The sequence below is a fragment of the Hibiscus syriacus genome, unplaced genomic scaffold (genome assembly GCF_006381635.1).
Source record: "Hibiscus syriacus cultivar Baekdansim isolate YM2019G1 unplaced genomic scaffold, ASM638163v2 tig00020999_pilon, whole genome shotgun sequence".
In the NCBI taxonomy this organism is placed as follows: domain Eukaryota; kingdom Viridiplantae; phylum Streptophyta; class Magnoliopsida; order Malvales; family Malvaceae; genus Hibiscus; species Hibiscus syriacus.
The window spans coordinates 63,904-87,539 of NW_024062506.1; the positions used below are offsets into that span (position 1 = coordinate 63,904).

The following is a 23,636-nucleotide window of genomic DNA, read 5'->3' on the forward strand; positions in this document are numbered from 1 at the left end:
TTTCCAAAATTTCAATCCTGTCATTTTTCATCCAATGGTCCAAATTAAACTTGGAAATAATTTCTCAAATCAAATGATCCATATTATTTTCAATAAGTTTAAAAAAAAATTTAAGCTTGATTCAATATCCTTAAATTTTTCTAGAAATTTTTATTCAATCTAATTTACCTAATTTTTACAGGACTTTAACACTTTATAGCTTTTAACATAAATTTCTCATACAAAATCTGCTTCCCAAAAAACTCTACACTTAAGGGTGAACTATTTACTTACATAGTCAGATTACCTAACTTTTTGAAAATTATCTTTTTGGTCCCTAAACTTTTTAAACTTTATACTTTGGTCACCATACTTTAAAAACTTATGTTTTGGTCATTAACCAAAATTTGGGGTATTACATATGCATTTTATGTAAGAGGCCTAGGTTCAATTCATGTTAAGAGCAAGAATACTTTCTTTTATTTATCCCCATAGTTGGTGACACGTGTCACCATTTAATTGGTTGAATAAAATTAGTTAAAAATGTTGAGGAGATATGAAAATTAAAATATAAAGCCACGTCAGCATTGTTGTTAATGGTTTTGAAAAAAACAAATTAGGTACTAGAATGAAATAAAAATGATAGTGTATGTACTAAATGTATAATTTACCCTTTCAATATTTACTTAATAAAAACAATTTAATTAGTGATATGTTTCGGTACTCCGCTTTAATGATATATTGTGTTATTTTACGTGCGTTGTAGACTTGTCCTTGAAAATAATAGTGACTGTGACATTAGTTACTCTAACAATGAAATTAGTTAAAAGATGAGATTAAAATCAATGGTAGCACAGTGGTTGTATCAAATCGCAATGATGAGATTAAATTAAAAAATTATCATGATAGACATTAGTTTACAATGATTTACTAATTTAACAAAGAATAGTTATATTATAATAGATAATAAGATATTTTTGAAGCATATTAAGTATCAAAATATGATTGAGTGTACAGTTCACGTCGCACACCGAAACACCTTGTTAATGTAACACATTAAAACATATCGTTAATGCAACACACCAAAACACACCATTAATTAAATTATCAATGTTAAATAAATATTAAAATATTCAATGACCAGTCCATGATTAATCCAATAATTTTGTAGGATAACATTTACAAATAGTCACTAAATTATGTTAAAATATTCTTTTAGATGTTAAACTTTCAAAAGTTATATAATGGTGTTAAACTTTAACTTTTTTTATAAAATAGATATGACAACTTTAATTTTCATTAAAGGGGTGAAGTGAGATATTTACCCCCTTAACTATAAATAAAGTTTCAGTTTTGATAATTTTCAACATTTTTAATTAATAATTTTAAAAAACATTTTTTAAATGTATAAAAATTCATAATATTTTTTAAAAATTTTAAAATATTTATAACTTTATGAATTTATTAATTCATCAAATTATTTTATAAATAATTTTTATTTAGTTATGATTGAATTTGTAAAATTTATTATTTTTAATTTTTAATATTCAACAATTTCAATTATCAAAAAGCGAAGTCATATTTTTTAAATTAATATTATTCAATTATTTAACTTTTGTTTAATAAATTGAAGTATAATTTAAAATGTATTTATAATTTCAAAAGTAAATTTTAAAATTCAATATAATTTGAAAATATAGATTTTTTATTTTTAGCTTTTGAAATACTTACTCAAAAATATAAAAAAATATTGAATGAAAATTTTAATCACAATTGATGGATCAAAGAATATATTTTTATATTAATTTAAAATATCATATCATCCCTTAACGATAATTAATGATCGATGCTTATATTTAAAACTTAATCAATGTTTTATAACTCATTAAAAGTTGAATTACCTTAGAATTTTTCTATTTTCAATCTCATTAAAGCTAAATTACTATCCATCCATATAAAAAGGGTTGGTTTGGATGGATAATGAGATTGATTCGAATATAGTTAAAAATAGTAATGATAGTAAAATTAAGGATAAACTATAGTAATGGTCACTGAACTTTTTCGACGCTTGCATTTAGGTCCCCCAACTTTTGAAACTTGCAATACAATCCTCTAATATTTAGTTTGTTTACAATATGGTCCTTGACGTAACCAACCGTTTGACGCCGTTACACTGTCGTTAGAAGAAGATGATGTGGCAGTCCTCTATCATTTAGTCCGTTTGCAATATGGTCATTGAACTTTTCAGGCACTTGCATTTAGGTCCCCAACTTTTAAAACTTACAACACATCCTCAATTACATTCTAAACCCTAAATTCCAAAATAATTTAATTATATTTTAAACCCTAAATTCTAAAATACTTTAATTTAGGGTTTAGAATATAATTGAAGTATTTTGAATTTTAGGTTTAGAATGTAATTAAAGTGTTTAGGAATTTTGAACATGAATTTTCTATTTGATAGTGTTTATTTCAATATAAATTTGAGGTTTGTTGCATGCACATCCAACGACTTCCATACTTTGAATATAAAAAGTGCACTTACCACATTTATTGCATAAACCGTTGAAGTAAAAGTAACAAGGCCAATTTGTCTTGTTCGCAGCTGCCGCACTTTGGTATGACAATCCAGTAGGTTTGGATGGAACTTAAGCAGGCATATCAAACGGCTGCGAAAATAGTAAAGAGTTTTAGTTCATATGATTACAACATACAACCAAGCAATAACTAAAATAAACCAAGAATATCAATTTATAACTCATTCGAAAGGAGGACTTAATAAATAAAGGGAAACGGGTTTGGTCATAGTCACTCCAAAAGCTAAGGCGTCAAATGGGTTGTTTAAAATAAACATTAGATGTCAAATACAACATTACCAGTTACGAATGCATTAATGGCCTACCCATTTAACATATAATTGCTTCTAATGATCCATGTTTAATGTTATTCAATAGCCAAACATGATGAGAATCTAAAGAAGATAGCGGAACTAAAATCATAGGACCCCATAATTCTTGTAAATTCATGGCATGTCAGTAATAAAAGACATTGTAAAACATAGAGGACACTGCAACAAACATATATATGCCAGAAATGAAGGTGCAAATGTGCAATGACCGAGCAACATATCAAGTAGCTGCTCCAAATATACTACCCTGTCATGATACCTTTCGATTTGCGTGCATGCATAATTGTCATCTAAAGCTATAATTCAATACAGATTCAACTGTAAAATTTCCAAAACATGTAAAAAATCTAGTTGTTTCAAGATATATCAGTCCAATAATCACTTCTATTCTGATGGGCTGAATATCTTTCATAAGGAGTACTACAAGTTTTGATTAAGAAGAAAGAAAGAAAATTAGATGGTTTTGGTTCAAAATTAATATTGAATATCCATATCCTTGATATGCAGTTCCAGAAACATAAAAATTTCAACAAAAACACACAATTCTCCCTCCATTTTTTCTTTGTAAATAAAAAGCTGAAAGACAGAGCACTGCTTAGGTTTACAATTTTACATGGCGGAAACTGAAGAACAAAAACCAAACGAGAGTGCATGTGAGCGAAAGAGACAGAGAGGTGAATGTGTTGTTTGGGATTTCATTATATTTGATCATTTGTTGGAAAATCTTTAACCACAAGGATTAAACGAAGAAATTATTGTATGCCATTTATACAAAATAATTCCAGCTTTGTTGGTGACTTTCAATAATGATACTTAGTTCATCTTAGTAGTATTTGTCAACTCTGCATTTCTAACCCCATTTTTTTCTCACAAGCATTTCATCGAACATCTATGCTTCACCTGAGATGACCTGTATCTAACATTACACCTTGAATCGTTGATGGTTCCGATAGTCCATTGGTCGGGTCTTCTCTCAATGGATCCTTATTCAAGTCAACACCTTCACAGAATTCAAAGTTAGAATAGAATTTCCATGCATCCCCGACTGAAAGTTACACTAGAAATGAGAAGAGAGAAGATAAAAAGGAAATTTGAGATCGAAAATGAATTTGGGATTTAGAATGAAATTGAGGATTATGTTGCAAGTTTTAAAAGTTGGGGGACCTAAATGCAAGTATCTAGAAAGTTCAGTGACCATATTGCAAATGGACTAAATGTTGGAGGACTACCACGTCATCTTCTTCTAACAGTAGTGTAACGGCGTCAAACAGCCGATTACGTTGGGTATCATATTACAAACGGACTAAATATTGGAGGATTGTATTGCAAGTTTTAAAAGTTGGGGGACCTAAATATAAGTTTTAAAAAAGTTCAGTGACTATTACTATACTATTATATTGTTGGGATTGAACATTGTAACGATATTAAAATCAATAATCTGATAAGTGTTTGAATTCATTTGCAATGAGAAAAATGAGATGAATATAGAACATAACAACCAAAAGGACATTAAACGATATTAAAGCCGTATATAAATTAAATAACGAAGTAACAAAATAATATTAATGTTAAGATAATTAAAAAAAATTAAAGATATATTTATATTAAAAGTAAATCATTAAAAATATTTAAATTATATTTATAAATATTAATATATCTATATCATTATGTTAAATAATAATAAAAATATTATTTATATTAATTAAATAATTTAAATATTATAATTTTTATTAACAAAATACATCAATATAATTTATATTTAATATTTAAACTATAACAATAATATAAAATTAATAAAATAGTTGTAAAATAAATGAGGTAAATATGAAAATTACCTACTTATAAGATAATTGAAATTTTAACAAACAAATAAAAATGTTAAAATTATTAAAATGTTGATAAATAGTTTTATATGTGCATATGTATTGCTTTGACAATATTCAAATAACACTACCAACAACGTGTTTGTCTAGTGAGATGAGGTACTAGATCCCTTGAGCAAGGTCAGGAGTTCGAATATTGGCGATTGCAAATGGAACAAACGGAGTTGGGAGGGTCACCTTTGCCTCCGCAATACCCAATATGAATTAATCGATCAATAGATCGAATACCGATGGTTGTACTAAAAAAAGCATTGAAGATCATTAAATCAAAATAACCACCTGATGTTAAATGATTCATAAATCTGGTTGTGTTTAGAAACTCATTAACTAATTACCTTTGAATATGATTCTTTGTAAATTACAATTACAACATGTTTGCTTAACTATGGTAATGGAAGGCATGGTTAAAATATTTACACAAAATAAAACATAATGACTTTCAAAGTGGTCTCTTTAGATGCATTTGGTTTTTAGCATTTGAGTTTATAAGGTATATATATATATATATATATTGTCAATTGATTAAGAATGTTCCAAACAAATATAATCACCTCTGATGGCTTTCAAACTCTTTTATTTATTGTTTAAACCATTTGTAAACAACGCAATATAAAATCTAAGCCTAAAACCAAAAGGTCATGTACCCAGCATTGAGATGTATGCCTCAACAAGACTGGCGTATGAAGCTACCAGACTTTAACCAATTCAAATTCAAAAACAAGCCACGGGTTTGGTGGAATACTCTCGCTTGTTCCTTCCTTTGTACATCTGCAACAAAAACCAAACTCAAGACCATACAAAAGTACAGAGTCGAGCTTGGAGTAGGATTTCCACATACCTCACCCACGGTGGAACTGTGAGTCTACGTTTGCCACCAACTTGCATGCCTACCAATCATCATTATTTAAATCATTACATATATAATTCAAACCCCAATAACTTAGTGATAAGCAACTTCAAAAGACATGTTCATACCATCAATGCCAACCTTCCATGTCTCTTGAACTTGTCCCTCAACTGTGATAGCAACAAAGATACAAGTCCAACTCAAAAGGTTTAAAACCAAATATATTTGCAGAAGAATCTAATTTGATCAAAACTAAACATTGAACACACAACAATATATTTACAGAGCATGATTAAAGAAAAAGATGTTACCTAGTCGGAATGTTAAGTGACCTTTGTCAGCACTTGAATCAATTACTTCCCCACTGTCCTTCAACTTTACGGTGTAATGGACTCGGACCTGATAGCAACAAAACTTTGTGAATAATTTAGCACCAAAGGGGGGAAAATACCAATTCCTTTCATCCAATGAAACCCCAGGGATAAAATACTACATGCCTTTTTACCAAGAGAAGCTATTTTCCCATTTGGTTTTCCCTTTTCTAACTCTTCAATCATAATTCCATTCGACAGCTGAATTTCCTGGTCATTAGTATTCTTGTCATTCAAGTCAACAGATTGCTCCTTTTCAGGGGCTGGTGGTTCCATCTTCGTACCATCCTGCTCTCCCTCATCCTTGAATCTTTTCTTATTTTTCCTCTTCTTAGAATGACTTCAAGAAAAGAAAAACAAAGTGAACATCACACATTTAAGACTGAAATTGAGGAAAAAGGATAAACACCTACTTATCATTAACATGAGTTTGGGTTTCCTTATCCTCCATAAGTACATCCTCGATCACGGAATTTAAATTCGAACCATTTTTCGAGACCTCATCCCCTTTGGTATCATTGTCTTCAAAGTGTTCCTTTCTTTTCCGAATTAGCTTAGCTCCATCGACAGTACCCACTTCACTGGGTGTCAACAACGGATTATCAGATTGACATATCCTGCAGTATATCAGATAGCAGTTGTTATTAACAAGACAATTGCTACAAATGACACAACTAAGTCAAAAAACATGGAAGAACATATTTCATGCAACATATAATTCTCTAAAGAGAGTATATCACGGACTCATTACTGGCCAGCTTTTGATTTTGGTCATTTTGCTCCAATACCACTTTTTCAACCACACAATGATCAGCTTCCGGTAATCTTTCCTCCCTTACCAGCTCTTCAAGCTTATCCACATTCCTAATCCCTGATTTACTGCAAGCAAGAAGGAATAGAAAAAAGTACAACACGATCAAATGTAATTCAAAAACAATGATTGAAGAAGCAAACAGCCATATTTTAAACAGATGATAGTTTGCACCCGCGATCCTCTTCTCAATATGGTTAGCTATTGAATTTAAGTTCGTTGTTGTTCTTGTCAAAGAAATACAGCAATCGTACCATTCAAGTTGAACACCATTAATTCCTTCTAACATGGTAGCATTATCTTCAATCTCATTATTGTTATGGTTACCAGTTTCTTTCCTAGATTCTCCTCCTATATCGTCTTTTCCGCTCTTTGATGCGCATTTTCCTGAAAACAGTGAGGAAATAGGCAATGCATTTTCAGTTTCACTGTCAAATAGTTCCCTAGGAGAAACACCATTGATGAAATCCTTTTGCTGAGAATTTCCATTATCAGATTCACTTTTCTGGTACTTTTTCCTAAGCCTCCTACGCTTTCCTATGCGACCCTTAAACTTTAAGCCCCGCATTTCTTCATTTGCTGAATTCATACACAAAAAAAAGGACATTTAAATTAGAAAGAAAATAATTTCAGATGTAATCTAACCAGAATCAATGATGATTATTGTTCCCTTGTAACAAAAAAGGCTAAATTTAATGGACAAATGGTCAAAATTTCCATGTAAGAGGTGTGGTGAAACATACATCCAAACCCAGCAGGAGATTCTTCAGAAGATGAGAAGACTTGTGGATCATCATCATCGTCAATAAAACTACCGCCATACTCACTTTTTTCACTACTCTTGACACGTTCTGTTTCGGTGTCTGCAATATCTTCTCCATAGGGTTCTCTAAGCAACATTGTGAAGGGAAACAACAGGAAAGAACCCAATAACACGAAGTAAATCTCAAAAACTTAAAAACAAAAGGATACGATCCATCACTGTGATAACGATCAAGGGAAGAAGAGCCCAGATAGTAACCAGTAAGATGAACAGCTCGAGGGCCAATAACGGAGAAAACGACTTCAACAGATTCCTCGAATTCCAAATTGAGTTGACAACACTCTGCCTTATCAGGAAACAAACTACACAGAAATACCGGCTTACTATGTCCAATATTACATTTAACTATGCTTTTCTGTTCTCCACTACCCATTCCTAATGTCGCCTGACAGAACATATTTATGCCCTTTTTTCAAAAATTTTGATATCGGATAATTGAAAAGTACGCATTAAACACAACAGATAAGGGAAAATAGAAAAGTTTAAAATTAAGTACCTGGGATATATGAAGCCTTCCATAGAGAGGTACATGTGTGAAGGACTTCCCAGGTTTCACTTCGGTTCCTGGAAAATGTTAACCGTAGCTTCACTTTTACAAGAAAAAGAAAAAGAAACCATGAAGAAAAAGAGAGCATAGTGTATGAGAAACTAACCCCAGAAAGCCATTGAAGAGTGAAGAGATTACAGAGATGGGATTTAGGTTTTGGGTAAACCCTTATTTATACTGCAACTTGGAGGGAAACCGGATCATCACACCCGCTCTGCCCTTCTTTGTAAATATGAAAAAGGCGGCAAAAATCTTATACGTGGGATAGATTATCCTTAAATTAAGTAAACATTATTCTATTTACTCTTTATGTATGGTAAAAAAAATAATTCAATTATTCTAGGTAGATATTGTTTTATTAAATTCTATATCAGATAAATAAACAAATCAATTATATATAATAAAAAATTGATAAAATTTAAAAATATTTTAACATCATGAATCAAATGGGCTCCGTGATAAATGAATTGTTAATATTCCTTAAGGATCCGAATTTGAGCACCATAAAAAAATATTCTTATACTTACCCCATATTAATAAAAAAATATTTTAACATTATAATTAAAAATAGATTTTAAAACTATATTAAAAAAATAATATTTATCTTTCCTAAAATCTCATCAATTCATATTTTCTCTAAAATTGATTCTTTTCTTTATATCACTCATTTATTTTCTCACTTATTCATTATCTTCTCATCAATTCATCTTTTCTCTAAAAAAAATTATTAATCTAAAGGTGATTACGGGAGCTTGACGAGCATGAGAAGCAAGTTTTAATGCTTACATAACTTGAGGTTGTCATTTACCGTAACATCTCAAACCAACTCAAAATAATAAGTGCAATCAAAGACGTAGTACAATCTTTAGTTTTAAAATGAGCCGGGTCGTGAGTTAAAAGATCCATGAAGCCTAAGTGCAAAGTGAAGGCGCATGTCTTTTATAGGCAAGACACCTATTATACTAAAATAATTTTAAATCAATTCTAGAACATATCTATACCTATTGCCCACTTATTTACTCCTAAATACTAAATTTCCTCCTCAGACTTTCTTCCATCACTATTACTTTTCTCCTTCTCATGTCTTATTTGTACCATTCGCAAAATCCAGTTTTATTACATTTCCCCCACAGAGTTAGTTATATTGATAAATTCACATCATTTCCTAATTTTATAAAATCATCACATAAACACTTTAAAATCATAGAGTATGATTTTAAATCAATATACTTAACTAATTAAATGTGTAGTTTTAGAAAAACTTAAAGGCTATAGAATTAAGAAGACCCAATATTTGTTTAAACTAAAACAATTTTACTTTTAAGTATAAGTCAAATTGTTCTTAAAACTATTTTTTTAACTTTTACGGTAATTAAAGGATAATTTTTTTACATAAGGAATTTAATTAATCAATATTTATAAAATTAAATATCATTCAATACAAAGATAATTTTAATTACTATCACTAACATTAATATATTTTAAATAAAAAGGTAATATGAATGCAGACCTACTTAATCAATATATTTTAAATGAAAAATATTTAAATAAAAATTAATATGAATGCAGACCTTTTTTTTAATGGAAAGGAAATAAACTTAACATTACATGGAATCAGCCGATGTAATTTGATTGTCTTCATAAAAAGCATCCCACCTCTAAGGGAGAAGCACGATGGATCTGGGTTACGAATGGTCCTGCTTCGCCATGCAATCGAATGCAGACCTACTTAGTTACTATTACTAACACTTTTAGAAGCGTTTTCTCTTGCGCCCATATGTTCCTTGTGCTTTAAGTTATCTATATCCGAAGTATTGAAGCTGTTTATACATTGGATATAACTCATGTTAAAATGTGTTGAATTGCAGAGGTTCGTGACATCAAAATATGGAAATGAAATATATAGATCAATAACTATACTATTAGGAGTCAAAGATGTCACATTAACTATTCAAAATACTTCTTAACCTAAAATGGGTAAAATTTTGTTCCTTTCAAAAATTTCCTATTCTTAACATTTATAATAAAATAATTAATTAGAGAAAATTAAAATATAATATTTCAACTTCTATTTCAAATCTGGTTTTAGGCAGTAATAGGTAGTTCTTCTCTGTTCCATATAATAGATAAAACTTTCTAAAACTATCTGATTCTAAATCCACTTAACTAATATTTAATACTAACTACATTAATAATTTTGCAGACATTTATTTTTTGTATACATGTCAACTAGAAAATTTAGAACAAAATAGAATGTCATTATTGTTACCTGTAAATATTCCTTGGTGATTGATGACAAGCTCAACTCCTTACTCCTCTTGCTATCTTTGACCTACGCGTGAAAATCATCATAGGCTAAGTATACACTTAGTGAGACAATCATAGAAATATTCAAGGCAATGCAACACATAAATACCAATAAACCAATATACTCGCCATTTATACCATATGCTCATAGGCTTATTCACGTGTATATCAATTATTAACCAATAAACCATAACCCAATTTAAACCTTGAGGATTCTGGGTATTCGAGTCAAATACATGCATCGTAATGCTATGACACATAAGTTCGTGCACACCACCTGCACTAAGTGTCTTGGGTATACACACTAGTACTATGACAAATAAGGTCGTGCCCACCACCTGCACTAAGTGTCTTGGGTATACACTCTAGAGTTAATCCGTATATGCAACCCTTATGTTGGATTTTATGACATATCCTGTCCCTCAAAGACTTACTTAGGCATATAGTTCTATTTTTTTTTATTCCATCCATGGCAATGTATATCAATATAATTTAACTTTTGGGTAGTTCATACCCAAAATAACCTTCACAACAAACATCATATATATTCATGATAAACATCATATATAATAACAAGTTATCAAAGCATTTTATATTCAACCTTTGACATATTTAGAATATGTCAAATATATTATAAATGACATAAAAATCATGCCAACATGAATAAGATAGACTTATCGCAAGTCTTCCTATTGACATATAAACATCCATGTATAATATTATGGATACATTGCAATCACATTAACACTTTATATACAAGTCAAAATACAACATCACTACGTTTTAGCTTGACCCTTTGCTTTCGATTTGGTTCGATCCCAAATTTATCACAATTTTATATGTATAGAAAATGACTCTTGTTTCAAATAGAGGTTGTTCTCTCTTAACACCTTGAACACCTTTCTCAAGTGTTCCACATGCTCCTCAAGTGACTTGATATAAATAACAATGTTGTCAAGGTAAAAAAATATTATCTAAAAAATGTTGTAATACCTTGTTCATGAGAGCGCAAAAAGTGGAAGGAACATTTGTGAGACCGAAAGGCATCACCCAATATTCATATGAACCGTAGCGTGTCACACATATTGTCTTCATTTCATCTCCTTAAGTAATTTTGACCTGATAATACTCAAATATGAGATCCAACTTGGTGAATCACCTTACACCACCATGTTGATCAAACAAATCGTCAATCAAAGGGATTGGATACTTATTCTTTATTGTGAGCTTATTTAAAGTTCGATAATCGATGCACATCCGAAGCGACCCATAATGCTTTTTTGAACAGAACCGGGGCACTAAGGGTGATTTGGATGGACTGATGAATCCATCATCGATGAGTTCTATCAATTGTCTCCATACTTCCTCCAATTTATACAGAGACATTTGATAAGGGACCTTGGAAGGTGGTTTCGTATTCGGTACAAGTTCAATCTTGTGATCCTCTTCCCTATTCAGAGGCAAACTCTTCGGCAATTTCGAAGACATCACATCACAAAATTTAGCTAACATTTTCCCCACTTCCTCTAAGATTTGGTCCACTTTGGCAACCTCATCAACAACTAAAGATGCCAAAAAGGCCAGTTCTTCCTTGAGCATCGCCTTTGCAAACTGAATAGTCGATAACATCTTAGCCTCAATTCTAGAACCTCAGTTTACCGGAACAATATATTGACCCTTTGGGTCAATAATCACTAAACAGTTGTGACATGGTATAACGAGTACACTAAGAAAACTAAGCTCAATCATAAAATGAAAATCATCTAACAGGATTACCTTGATGGTTTAATTGAAAAAGGCCTACGATTGAAGGTTGATACGAGAGTGAAAACTTACATATGGAATGTTTCTGGCTCCTAGTGTGTACCCCAAGAAGAGTTGAATTGACTACAGTGGCATAATTGACCATTTTACACGAACCTGGAAGTCAGATATCATCTCTACGAGTTTTTGTGATGAGGATGCTACAATCATTCTTCCCACTCCTCTCTCTCGCATAGCTAAAGAGGATTGTGTAGTTTGGTGTGATGAGCAATCGAGTGAATTCAATGTTTGTAGCAGTTATTGCATATTGTTACAATTAGAGGAAACATCCTCGCTTTTACTAACCTATTTAGGCATATATGGGGAGCACATTGTCAATGAAAGATTAAGCTCCAAATCTAGAAATTTACTCGTAATTTCGTCCCAATAAAACAAGCTCTCCTTACTTGTCATATCCTCAACAGAGCTCAGTCGAGCTGAGCTCTGCTCCAGACCACTGCCCACATAGCTCACGATTGTGAGTTAGCTACTACGGTGTGACCCTCTTTGAACTTTTACTAGCCTCCACAAGTTAGTCAGTTAGCTTTTAATGGCTAGTTTCTTTTGTTATTTGAGAATAATCACTCTTCTAAACATGGTTTTATTATGAGTGTTATTTGGGGGATTTGGTTTGTGAGAAATAAACTACTGCATGAGGGGAAGAGGATTAGTGGGAATGAATTTTGTACCTTCGTCAAGTCTTTTTGTAGCCAGTAAAACACGACCAATACTCTTCTATCTATTGCTACCCATTTGATTTGGTTCGTTGATTTCTCATACTTGTCATATTTGAGAAGATGAATTTCGACACTCGTTTCATACAACTCAGGAACATATCCTATTCAGCAATCATTATCAGAGACAACAATGGATTTGTGATGGGTGCATGTCAAAGAAAATTATTAAAATATTGATGTAGGGGGATCCGAGACAGATGATGCTGAGCTGTCAGATTGCACCTTGATGGCGCTGAGATACCATGAATTGGCACATCAGCGCAAAGGCGAGAATTGATTGTGACATGTTCGTCATTGGGGTCGTTTTGAGTATGTTTCAGTCTTTTGGCCATAACTTTGGCTACAGGTGTCAGAATCGCGCATAAGACCCCAATCCTGAAAGCTCTTTTTGACGCGCACGCTCTCCATGTTGCCTTTTTTTCAACCTCAAATTCTGCCGTTTTCCCCTCCGAATCAATAGATTTAGATATTTTTACTATTTATGGTAATATTTCGATTGCCAATTAGAAAGTCAATTTAAATCCGATTTAGGCCGGATTTTTTGGAGATTGCTTATTTTATTTCAAATTTCAATTTAGAGTGATTTTCGGGATTTTTCTATTTTTGGCAAAATTCGAATAAAGACGATTTTTGGCTATAACAGTCCGGCTTGTGGACTGAATTTGGGCTTGTTTGATTTTATAATATTTTATTAAACCCTAGAGACTTTTTTTCTCTGATTTTTTTTGGGTGAATTTTATCTTGTGAATCATCTGTTGGAGCGCCTGCAGGATAATCATTATTCTGTACGGCGTTAGTTGGTATTAGAGCTTCAACATCTTCCTGGGAAATTTCACCAGTTTCAATGGCTGGAGGTCGTGGTCGTCGTGAGCCGGTTCTGAATGAGAAAGCCCAACGCCGTGATCGCAGCGTTCAGGATGTGATGATTGCGGATTTGCAGAGGCAAGTCGCAGAATTAACCCAGCGCCTGGCGGCGCAGGACTTCGAGAATCGTGAGGCCTCTGATCACGATACCAATTCCACTTTTGAAAACCCATATCACAATCATGCTCTATTCCGGGAGCACCGTGGTCGGGAGGAGCGTCATGGAGACCTCAGTTTTCGGGTCGATCTCCCTGAGTTTTCTGGTACGTTACAGGATGAGGGATTTGTGGATTGGATTAATGAAGTGGAGCATATTTTTGAATATAAGGAAGTCCCCGATCGTGTGAAAGTGAAACTGATCGCAATCAAACTCAAGGGTAGAGCATCTGCGTGGTGGGAACAGTTGCGATGTTCACAAGAAAGACAGGGCAAGGCCAAGATCACTTATTGGGAGAATATGAAGAAGAAGATGAAGGGTCACTTCCTTCCCTTTGGCTACACGCAAACCTTGTTTTAGCGACTTCATGCGTTGAGGCAGGGCGCACGATCAGTCGATGATTACACGGAGGAGTTTTACCAATTGGTCGCCCGGAACGATTTATCTGAGATGGAGGAGCAAATGGTGGCACGGTATTTGGGGGGTTTACACCAGCCCTTACAATATGTCCTCGGCCTTCATTCATTGTGGAGTGTTTCGGAAGCTTACCAGCGTGCACTTGCTGTTGAAAAACAGTAAAACAGGAGACCAGTTATCAGGAACGATCACAACAGTCAGCCAGTTTGTCCTCAGGATTCCCGTCCTGCTCAACAGCCACCGCAGGGTAATTCTAACCCTACTATTAGATGTTTTCATTGTGGTGAACTAGGGCATAGGGCGACTGATTGCAGGAAGCCTGCTAGTCAAAAAGGCAAAAATTTGTTGATTGAGGAAAACACGGAAGACGAGACTGAGGAGATTGGCGAAATCGTGTATGATGATGATGAGACTGATGATGTGCTGTATGGAGATGGTCATGAGACTCTGGTCGTTCGCAAGAGCCTACTTACTCCCAAGGCCGATTCAGGAGACGATTGGTTGAGAACCAATATTTTCCACACGATGCACAGTTACAGATAAAGTCTGCAAAATGATCATTGACAGCGGCAGTTGTGAGAATGTAGTGTCCGAGGAGGTTGTCCAGAAATTGCAATTGAAGACGGACCGTCATCCTAAGCCATACAAGCTGTCATGGCTAAATAAAGGTAGTGAGGTAATAGTTGATAGGCGATGCCTCGTGTCTTTTTCAATTGGTAGAAAATATTTTGATAATGCCTGGTGTGATGTTGTGTCTATGGATGCGTGTCATATATTGTTGGGTCGACCCTGGCAGTATGATCGCAGTGTCATTCATGATGGACGGAAGAATACATATTCCCTTAGCATCAAGGTAAAAAGATTGTGTTGGCACCCCGGCGGGAAGGACTCACTCCTACCCCAGTAACCCATATTACTACTCTCCTTTCTATGTCCAGGTTTTTAGATGAGATTGAGCATGGCGACGTGGTCTATGCCTTACTACCTTGTGAGAACAATGCAGTAGACGTGGATGCAGATTTACTAGTAGAGGTGCAGCGGCTGCTAGCAGAATTCTCTAACTTGATGCCTGAGGATCTTCCTCCTGGGCTACCACTTATGAGGGATATTCAGCATCAAATTGACCTTGTTCCTGGGTCAAGTTTTCCAAATCGACCAGCATATCACCTCAGTCCCAAGGAGGCTGAAGAGTTGCAGCGACAGGCGGAAGAGTTATTGGAGAGGGGCTATATCCGAGAGAGTATGAGCCCATGTGTAGTCCCTGCTCTGTTAGTGCCAAAGAAAGATGGTTCTTGGAGTATGTGTGTTGACAGCCGAGCGATCAACAGAATTACAGTGAAGTATTGGTTTCCAATTCCCTGTCTAGATGATATATTGGATCAGCTATCTGGTTCTAAGGTCTTCTCAAAAATTGACCTTAAGAGCGGTTACCACCAAATCAGAATAAGACCTGGAGATGAGTGGAAGATGGCGTTTAAAACTCCACAAGGGTTGTATGAGTGAATGGTCATGCCTTTCGGGCTATCCAATGCGCCCAGTACGTTCATGTGATTTATGCATCAGGTCTTGCGGCCTTTTATGGAGAAATTTGTTGTAGTTTACTTCGATGATATCCTCGTTTATAGTCCGACATGGACTTCACACTTCGATCACCTCCGTGCTATTTTTGAGATGCTGAAAACGGAGTGCTTGTTTGTCAATTAAAAGAAGTGTTCTTTCTTCACTACTTCTGTGACTTTTCTTGGTTTTGCTGTGTCTACTGATGGTGTTCATGCAGATCAGTCAAAGGTAGATGTAGTCTTGGAGTGGCCCAGACCAAGGACCTTACATGACATCCGAAGTTTCCATGGCTTGGCGTCTTTTTACCGCTGATTCATTAGAAATTTCAGTACTCTGATCGCCCCTATCACATAGTGCCTCAAGGGGCGTGATTTCTAGTGGTCTGAGGAGGCAGAGGCCAGTTTTCAACTGGTCAAGCAGAAGATGACCGAGTCTCCAGTTTTGGCACTTCCAGATTTTGACAAAGTGTTCGAGGTAAATTGTGATGCATCTGGTGTTGGCATTGGCGGTGTTCTGAGTCAGGAAGGTCGTCTGGTTACTTTTTTCAGTGAAAAACTATCGGGATCAAAGAAAAATTATTCCACTTATGATCTGGAGTTCTATGCCATATTTCAGTCCCTGAAGCATTGGCGTCACTACCTAGTACAGAAGGAGTTTATTCTGTTTACCGATCATGGGACCTTGAAGTACATCAATGGCCAACACAAGCAGAGTAGACGTCATGCCAAGTGGGTGGCATACTTGCAAGAATTCACTTTTACGCTGAGGCACCAAGCAGGGAGTTTGAACCGCGTCGCAGATGCCCTGAGCCGTCGTACCTTACTTCTTACCACCATGAGTACTAAAGTTGCAGGCTTTGAGACGTTCACAGATATGTATGCAGCTGATCCTTCCTTTGGAAGGATATTTCAGGAGGTAACTGAGGATCACCGTCATGATTTTGTTTTGCATAATGGGTATCTGTTTCGTGGATTACAATTGTGCATTCCTGATTGTTCATTGAGGCAGCAAATTATAAGTGAACTCCATAATGAGGGACACTTTGGCCGAGATAAGACCTTGGCCCTTATTTCTTCTGACTTTTATTGGCCCAAGTTGACTAGTGATGTGGCCCATTATGTGGACCGTTGTTATGTGTGCCAGCGGTCTAAGGGAGTTCTCACCAATGCGGGCTTGTACACTCCCTTACCTGTTCCTGAAGCTCCTTGGTTCGATGTCAGCATGGATTTTGTACTAGGCTTACCCCGCACCCAAAGGGCCTCGGATTCTATCTTTGTTGTGGTTGACAGGTTTTCCAAGATGGCTCATTTTGTAGCTTGCAGAAAGACTATAGATGCTGACCGGATTGCCCATCTCTATTTCAAGGAGATTATGCATTTACATGGTGTTCCTCGACCCATCACTTCAGATCGTGATACTAAGTTCATCAGTCATTTCTGGAAGAGCCTGTGGGGGAAACTGGGAACGCAATTGAATTTCAGTAGCGCCTACCACCCCCAGACGAATGGCCAGACCGAGGTGGTGAACCGAAGTTTGGGAAACCTTTTGAGGTGTTTGGCAGGAATGAAGCCGAAGCAGTGGGATTTGGCATTGCCTTAGGCAGAATTTGCCTATAACAGATCAAAATCAGAACCACAGGTTTAAGCCCATTTGAGATTGTCTATGGTCAGAACCCATCCGGGGTGCTGGACTTAGCCCCTATTCCACGTATAGGTCGTTTCAGTCCTAAAGCAGATGAGATGGCAAAGTATCTTTGGGGTATCCATGAGCAGGTGAAACAGACCATTCATGAGAGCAATACCAAGTACAAGACTCGGGTCGACAATCATCGTCGTCAGGTACTTTTTGATGTTGGTGATTTTATTTGGGTTGTATTAACTCGTGATCGTTTTCCTGTTGGTGAGTATAATAAGCTTAAGGATCGGAAGATTGGACCTTGTGAGGTCGTGCAGAAGATTAATGATAATGCTTACAGGTTGCGCCTTCCCAGCCACTTGAAGACTTCTGATGTCTTTAATGTGAAGCACCTGAGTCATTGTTTTGTGGATTCTGATGACACTACTCTGAACTCGAGGACGAGTTCTTTCCAACCCGGGGTGACTGATGTATGGGGATCCGAGACATATGATACTAAGCTGTCAGATTGTACCTTGATGGCGCTGAGATACCATGAATTGGCAGATCAGTGCAAAGGCGGGAATTGATTGTGACATGTTCGTCATTGGGGTCGTTTTGAGTATGTTTCAGTCTTTTGGCCATAACTTTGGCTACAGGTGTCAGAATCGCGCATAAGACCCCAATCCGGAAAGCGCTTTTCGACGCGCACGCTCTCAATGTGGCCTTTTTATCAACCTCAAATTCGATTGTCAATTAGGAAGTCAATTTAAATCCGATTTAGGCCGGATTTTTTGGAGATTGATTATTTTATTCGAATTTCAATTTAGAGTGATTTTCGGGATTTTTCTATTTTTGGCAAAATTCGAATAAAGGCGATTTTTTGCTATAAGAGTCCGGCTTGTGGACTGATTTTGGGATTGTTTGATTTTATAATATTTTATTAAACCCTAGAGACTTTTTTTCTCTGGTTTTTTTTGGCGAATTTTCTCTTGTGAATCATCTGTTGGAGCGCCTGCAGGATAATCATTATTCTGTCCGGCGTCAAATATTAATAAAATATTTATAACGTAAACTTTTCAAAGTTATATCACATATAAAACATATCGAGTCAACCCAAATATTCAGTAAATTATTTGTTATTTCTCAATTCATATAATTTTTCTTTCCTTATTTGAACCATACAAGCTTGTAGTTTTCATGTAATTAAATCATATCCCAATGTATTTTAACCAAGAATATCAAGTACGTGAGTCTCGTCGAGTGTGCACGCTATTTACACTTAAAAGTTCCTCGTAGGTATATTTTCACTCGAAAATGCATCGTAGAAATATGTTTCATATAATCACTCCACCTCATGGCATGAAATTTGTATCTAAAACTCTCAATACACATACATTAGGCTTTTGTAGAAATCATATACCATTTCAAATGTCAACTCATCCATATATACGAACAAAATAAAAATCTCATAAAACTATTCAGTGGGCAATCAATGCCAGAGATCATCCAAATCATTAAATAAATACCATATAAAAATATATTGGGTAATTCATACCCAAAGTCATTCTTATGTCATATAGTAAAATAGTAATAAATATATTTTAAAAATACAATTTTAAAACTTTTATTTTAAATAAATTGAGATTAACTCATCGTAAGTCTTTCTCATCATAAGTCTTTCGCATCATATAAATATATAAAATAAGTTAGATGCACTCACATGATGCCTCACTAGCAAGCCTTATTGTATGTATTGAATCACTCTTGAACATAGTTCTTTCATTTTTGCTCACTTTGGTATTGATAATAATCATGATCTACTCAAAAGTTAATTTAGTCAACATATACAATTTCAAACATATGTTAGTATCTTGACTAACATAATAAACATGTATTTGTATAAACATTATAAAAAAAGATAAATATATAATCAATGCTAATTTCTTTCACTTAATCAATTCTAACTTAATTCCTTCAAAATAACCTTCCAAGTCCTTGGAAATAATGACTTTTAAAATAAATTACCTCACTTTTCGAAACTTCACATTAAACCCACTAATAGACATTTCTTTAAAATTTATTCCAATACTTTGAAAACAACCAAAATGGTCCCTTTTTATTCACTTTAATTTCCATAATGTAACATCCCAAAATTTGGGTCAATAGTTTATGGTCGATAGTCGTGTCATTTTTTAGATTTTTGGTAAAAATATTAATATTGTTATTTTTAATTGATAATATTTTTATAAAATGATTTACATGGTTTGAATTATTGGTTTCTATTTTTCAAAATTTATAATTTTGTTTTAAAAGGTGACTAAATTGAATGAATTAGAAATTGTGTTTTTAGTGACTAAATTGTAAAAGACCACAAATCAAAAATCTATGAAGCTTATTTGACCAAGGCTTGTGTGGATGTTTTTTCCCCTTATTTCTTGACCGTATCATTCATGTCCTTTATGCCAATTTTCCATCTAGATCAATTCTTTCAATATTTGCTTATTTTCATTTTTAATTTTCATTAACCATTCCTTCCATTTTCTCTCATCCAAACACTCTTGTATTTTATCCCAAACTCTCTCAAGTTATCTCTAATGGATGAAACTATTGTTCTTCATTTTCTATTCATTTATTATTGATTTTTAATCTTTTCTTCTTGATTTTCTCTCTTCAATCAAGATTATTTTTTCTCTTTTTCTTCTTTGCCAATTTTTTCTTGATCTCTTTGGTGTTGCCATTATTGATCTTTTTCTTACTTTCATTTCTAGCAAGGTAATTATATTTTTCTTGGTTATTTTTGTGCTTCAACGATTAGTGATTAAATGTGATTGATGATTTTAATTAAACAATTGTTTTAAAGAGAAGTTGTGAATTAAAAATGATTTTCGGAGGTATTTAATGTGCTATTTTTCTTGATCACTTTTAAGGTTTTCTTGGGTTGATTAAGGTGTTCTTTACGATATTATTATCATACTAAATCAGTTTTTCAATATCATTTTATTTCAATGTGGAATTCTTCAAAATAAGCTTGATTTTGATTTTTTTTTTTCAAAAAACCAAGAATTATAGTTAATTGATGCCAATTTAGAGGGTTCCATATGCGTTTAGAAGTTGATATTAGTTGTTTGTGATCAGATGTTGTTGGGGAAAATTAGTTTCGATTGGATTGAAGAGTTGTTTCGATAAGTTTTGTCAATCTTTTGGCTAATTTTCGTTATGTGTTAGAAACATAATTTTGTGCTCTATTTTAGATGTTTTGTGACATGTTGAATTGATTTATATGGTTCCTAAGGTGTTAAGGATTGGAGAAAAATGGTTCATCAATTTTTGGTGGTCATTTGGTTAGTGTTTGGGGTCGAATCGTCTGGTTGCACCATCAAGGTGAGTGGTTGTCCATTCACTTGTGATGAATGTGTTTAATGTTTAATGAATGTATAGTTATAAGAGCACTCTGAATTTTAGTTTCCAAAGTAGGTATACTTGTTGTTGTTGGTTGATTATATGGATTCATGTTGTGTGTATAAAAGAATATGACTAAAGCAAGCATATAGTTTATGGCATGACTAATGGAACATTGAAAGTGAATTCTCATTGTGAGCATGTGTATAAAAGTATGTTGATATTGAGTTAAGAATATATTGAAAGAATATGGTTGAGACAATCATGAGTTATGATGTATTAATTATGATTCATGATGCATTAGGAGGAAACTTTATATGCAAGTATAAGTGTTAAAGAATGTTGAATATGAGTTTATGATGTAATGGAAGCATGTGATCATTGTTAGCATATATATGATATGGCATGGTGGTTATAATTTATGGTGTGTTGGAAGATTGTGATTCATGGAATGTGAATTGGAATTGGATAATTGATATGAAATGTGATATGGAATGTGGTGGTGATATGTGAACTACGTTGCGTTGCAAATTATGTGTGGAATTTTGAAAATGTTTTCCGAAAATCTATATATAATGTGAATGTGTGATTGGACGAGTTGAATATTCTCACTATCCATAATGTGGGTTGATCATGAAAACCAATTGTGATTGTGTTTCAAAATGTGTTTGAATCAATATATGAGAAAAACTATGCATCATTGACAACCGCTCATGGTAACTTGGATTAATTGCCTATTTGTTCTTAATGAGAACTTCATATATGAAAGGAACGCCTAGGAAAGAGTATTCTATGTGTTTTATATGTGTGTGTGATCGATTTATACGAGATTCAGTTGGTTCATTCAGCTATGCTACGAGAAGACAGGGGTAAGGTTGGGCGTTGAGCTTTTCTCAATTTCGTGGTGTTGGACCTATGTGAGTTTGCAAATAAAATATGAGTTGTATGTAGTCTGATTATCCAATGAGTGATTTATTTTGAACAAAATCCTTTAATAATAAATGGAAATGATGTATATGTTGTGTGTGGTTTTGCTGAAAAGGTAATCGTGCATGTGTTCATGTGGGTTGTTGCAAGGAATGTGATGATGTACAATCATGTTTATAATCTGGATTTTGTATGCATTTATGATACATTTGAAGCATGACATTAAGTTATGATTATTGAGGTAAAAATAAGTATGGTTCATGGCATTTAGGTATGCTTTCCTTTAGCTTTGGCATGTGCACCATATTTGAATGTTTAGTCATTAACTAGTCTTTATAACTCACACTCGTTGTTTAATATTTTTCAGATCATTACTTGTTGACTCATGAGCTTAAGGGCAAAGTCAATTGGTGGGGATCAAATAAAGGGAATTTTTGTAAAGTTATTTTGAATCTTGGTTTTATTTTGAGCTAATATGGGATCCTTAATTGAGCTTTAAGTTGATTTGTTCTTGTTACACTTGCTAGTTTAGAAGTGACCTATAATGACTTATATTAAGCTTTGATTCTTTGAATGAATAATAAAATGATGAGTTTTGATGCTAGATTACATGTTATGAAACATTATTAAGTATGCCTAAGTTGGATAAAGTATGATTCATGCCTTAAATACATGTTTTGATCACATAGACAAGTTATAATATGATGTTATAATATGTTAAACTGATAAGAAGCATGAAACTATCAATGATGTGCAAAATGGATATGTGACGTATGGTTAAGTTAACCTTTTTGAAAATATTGACTTTTCATGCAAAATGTTTGAATTGTTTGTTAATCGATGTTATGAAGCATGCTGCATATGTGTTTTGACATGTTTTAAGTGGTTCAAGTGTGTCCAAGCATGTTCATAGACCTTAGGATAGATTGCATGGAAGTTTGGTGGTTTATTCTTGCATGTATTTATGAATTTTATGTATTTTCTAGTAAAAGGGTATATCCCTTTGAAAAAGGATTGGTCTCTTTTGAAAAAGGATCAATCCCTTGAAAAAAGGGTCAATCCCTTTTGGAAGTTTGGCTACTGCTTTAAAAAAATGATGGATCCCCATGAAAAGAGATTGATTCCTTCATTGTTTACTCAATAAAAATAGGTAAATTTACATTCATTAAAGGCCTAAAGTGTTCCCTAAGTCCTAGGATGGTCCCTAAACTTTAAAATGTATTCAATTTGGTCCAAAACTTGATTTCTTAATTAAAGATTTGTTTTAAGTCAGTTTTGATTGAAAGGCTCTATAATAAAAATTTCATAATTAATCTTCAATTTAAAATTTTTGACTTATTTTCATATTTTAAATCGTTTACATTTTAGTCCCTAAGATGAGCATGTTCAATTGGTGGGTCCTTATTTGATATCTGATTAACCCAAAAATTTGCATGGCAATAATTAATGATTAATAATGAATATTTGTCACTTAAAATTGAGAAGTTGACTTGAACAAACATGTGATGTGAAATTTCCAAATTACCCCTACATTATGAATAACATTTTTCTTATGATATTCGATCGTGTAAATATTGAGGTTGACGTTCTTGTTGGTTGTTGCCACGTGTTGCATGATACTTGATTTAAATTTAAATTGGTTTTATTTAGTATGCATGTTTAGGGTTTTTTTCTTTCCA

At 33.7% G+C, this 23,636-nt stretch overlaps 1 protein-coding gene across 1 annotated transcript; it reads right to left on the reverse strand.

The window, feature by feature from the left end:
- Positions 1–5,542: 5,542 nt before the first annotated feature.
- Positions 5,543–8,367, reverse strand: LOC120209944 (peptidyl-prolyl cis-trans isomerase FKBP43-like). Its single transcript, XM_039208815.1, has 11 exons — positions 8,276–8,367; positions 8,119–8,186; positions 7,772–8,007; positions 7,543–7,688; positions 7,054–7,378; positions 6,733–6,867; positions 6,402–6,605; positions 6,115–6,328; positions 5,929–6,016; positions 5,746–5,787; positions 5,543–5,657 (listed from the first exon to the last, which is right to left on the reverse strand). The coding sequence occupies exons 1-11, from the start codon at positions 8,286–8,288 to the stop codon at positions 5,557–5,559; spliced, it is 1,572 nt and encodes a 523-aa protein (XP_039064746.1). The 5' UTR covers positions 8,289–8,367; the 3' UTR covers positions 5,543–5,556.
- Between the last annotated feature and the right edge of the window lie 15,269 nt (positions 8,368–23,636).

What these genes read in the sequence shown, in the direction of transcription:
- LOC120209944 (XM_039208815.1), bottom strand. An exon ending in CAAAAGCTGGCCAGTAATGA is followed by an intron (nt 6,606 to 6,732) that starts GTCCGTGATATA and finishes GATATACTGCAG; the next exon opens with GATATGTCAATCTGATAATC. An exon ending in ATGGAAGGTTGGCATTGATG is followed by an intron (nt 5,658 to 5,745) that starts GTATGAACATGT and finishes GATGATTGGTAG; the next exon opens with GCATGCAAGTTGGTGGCAAA.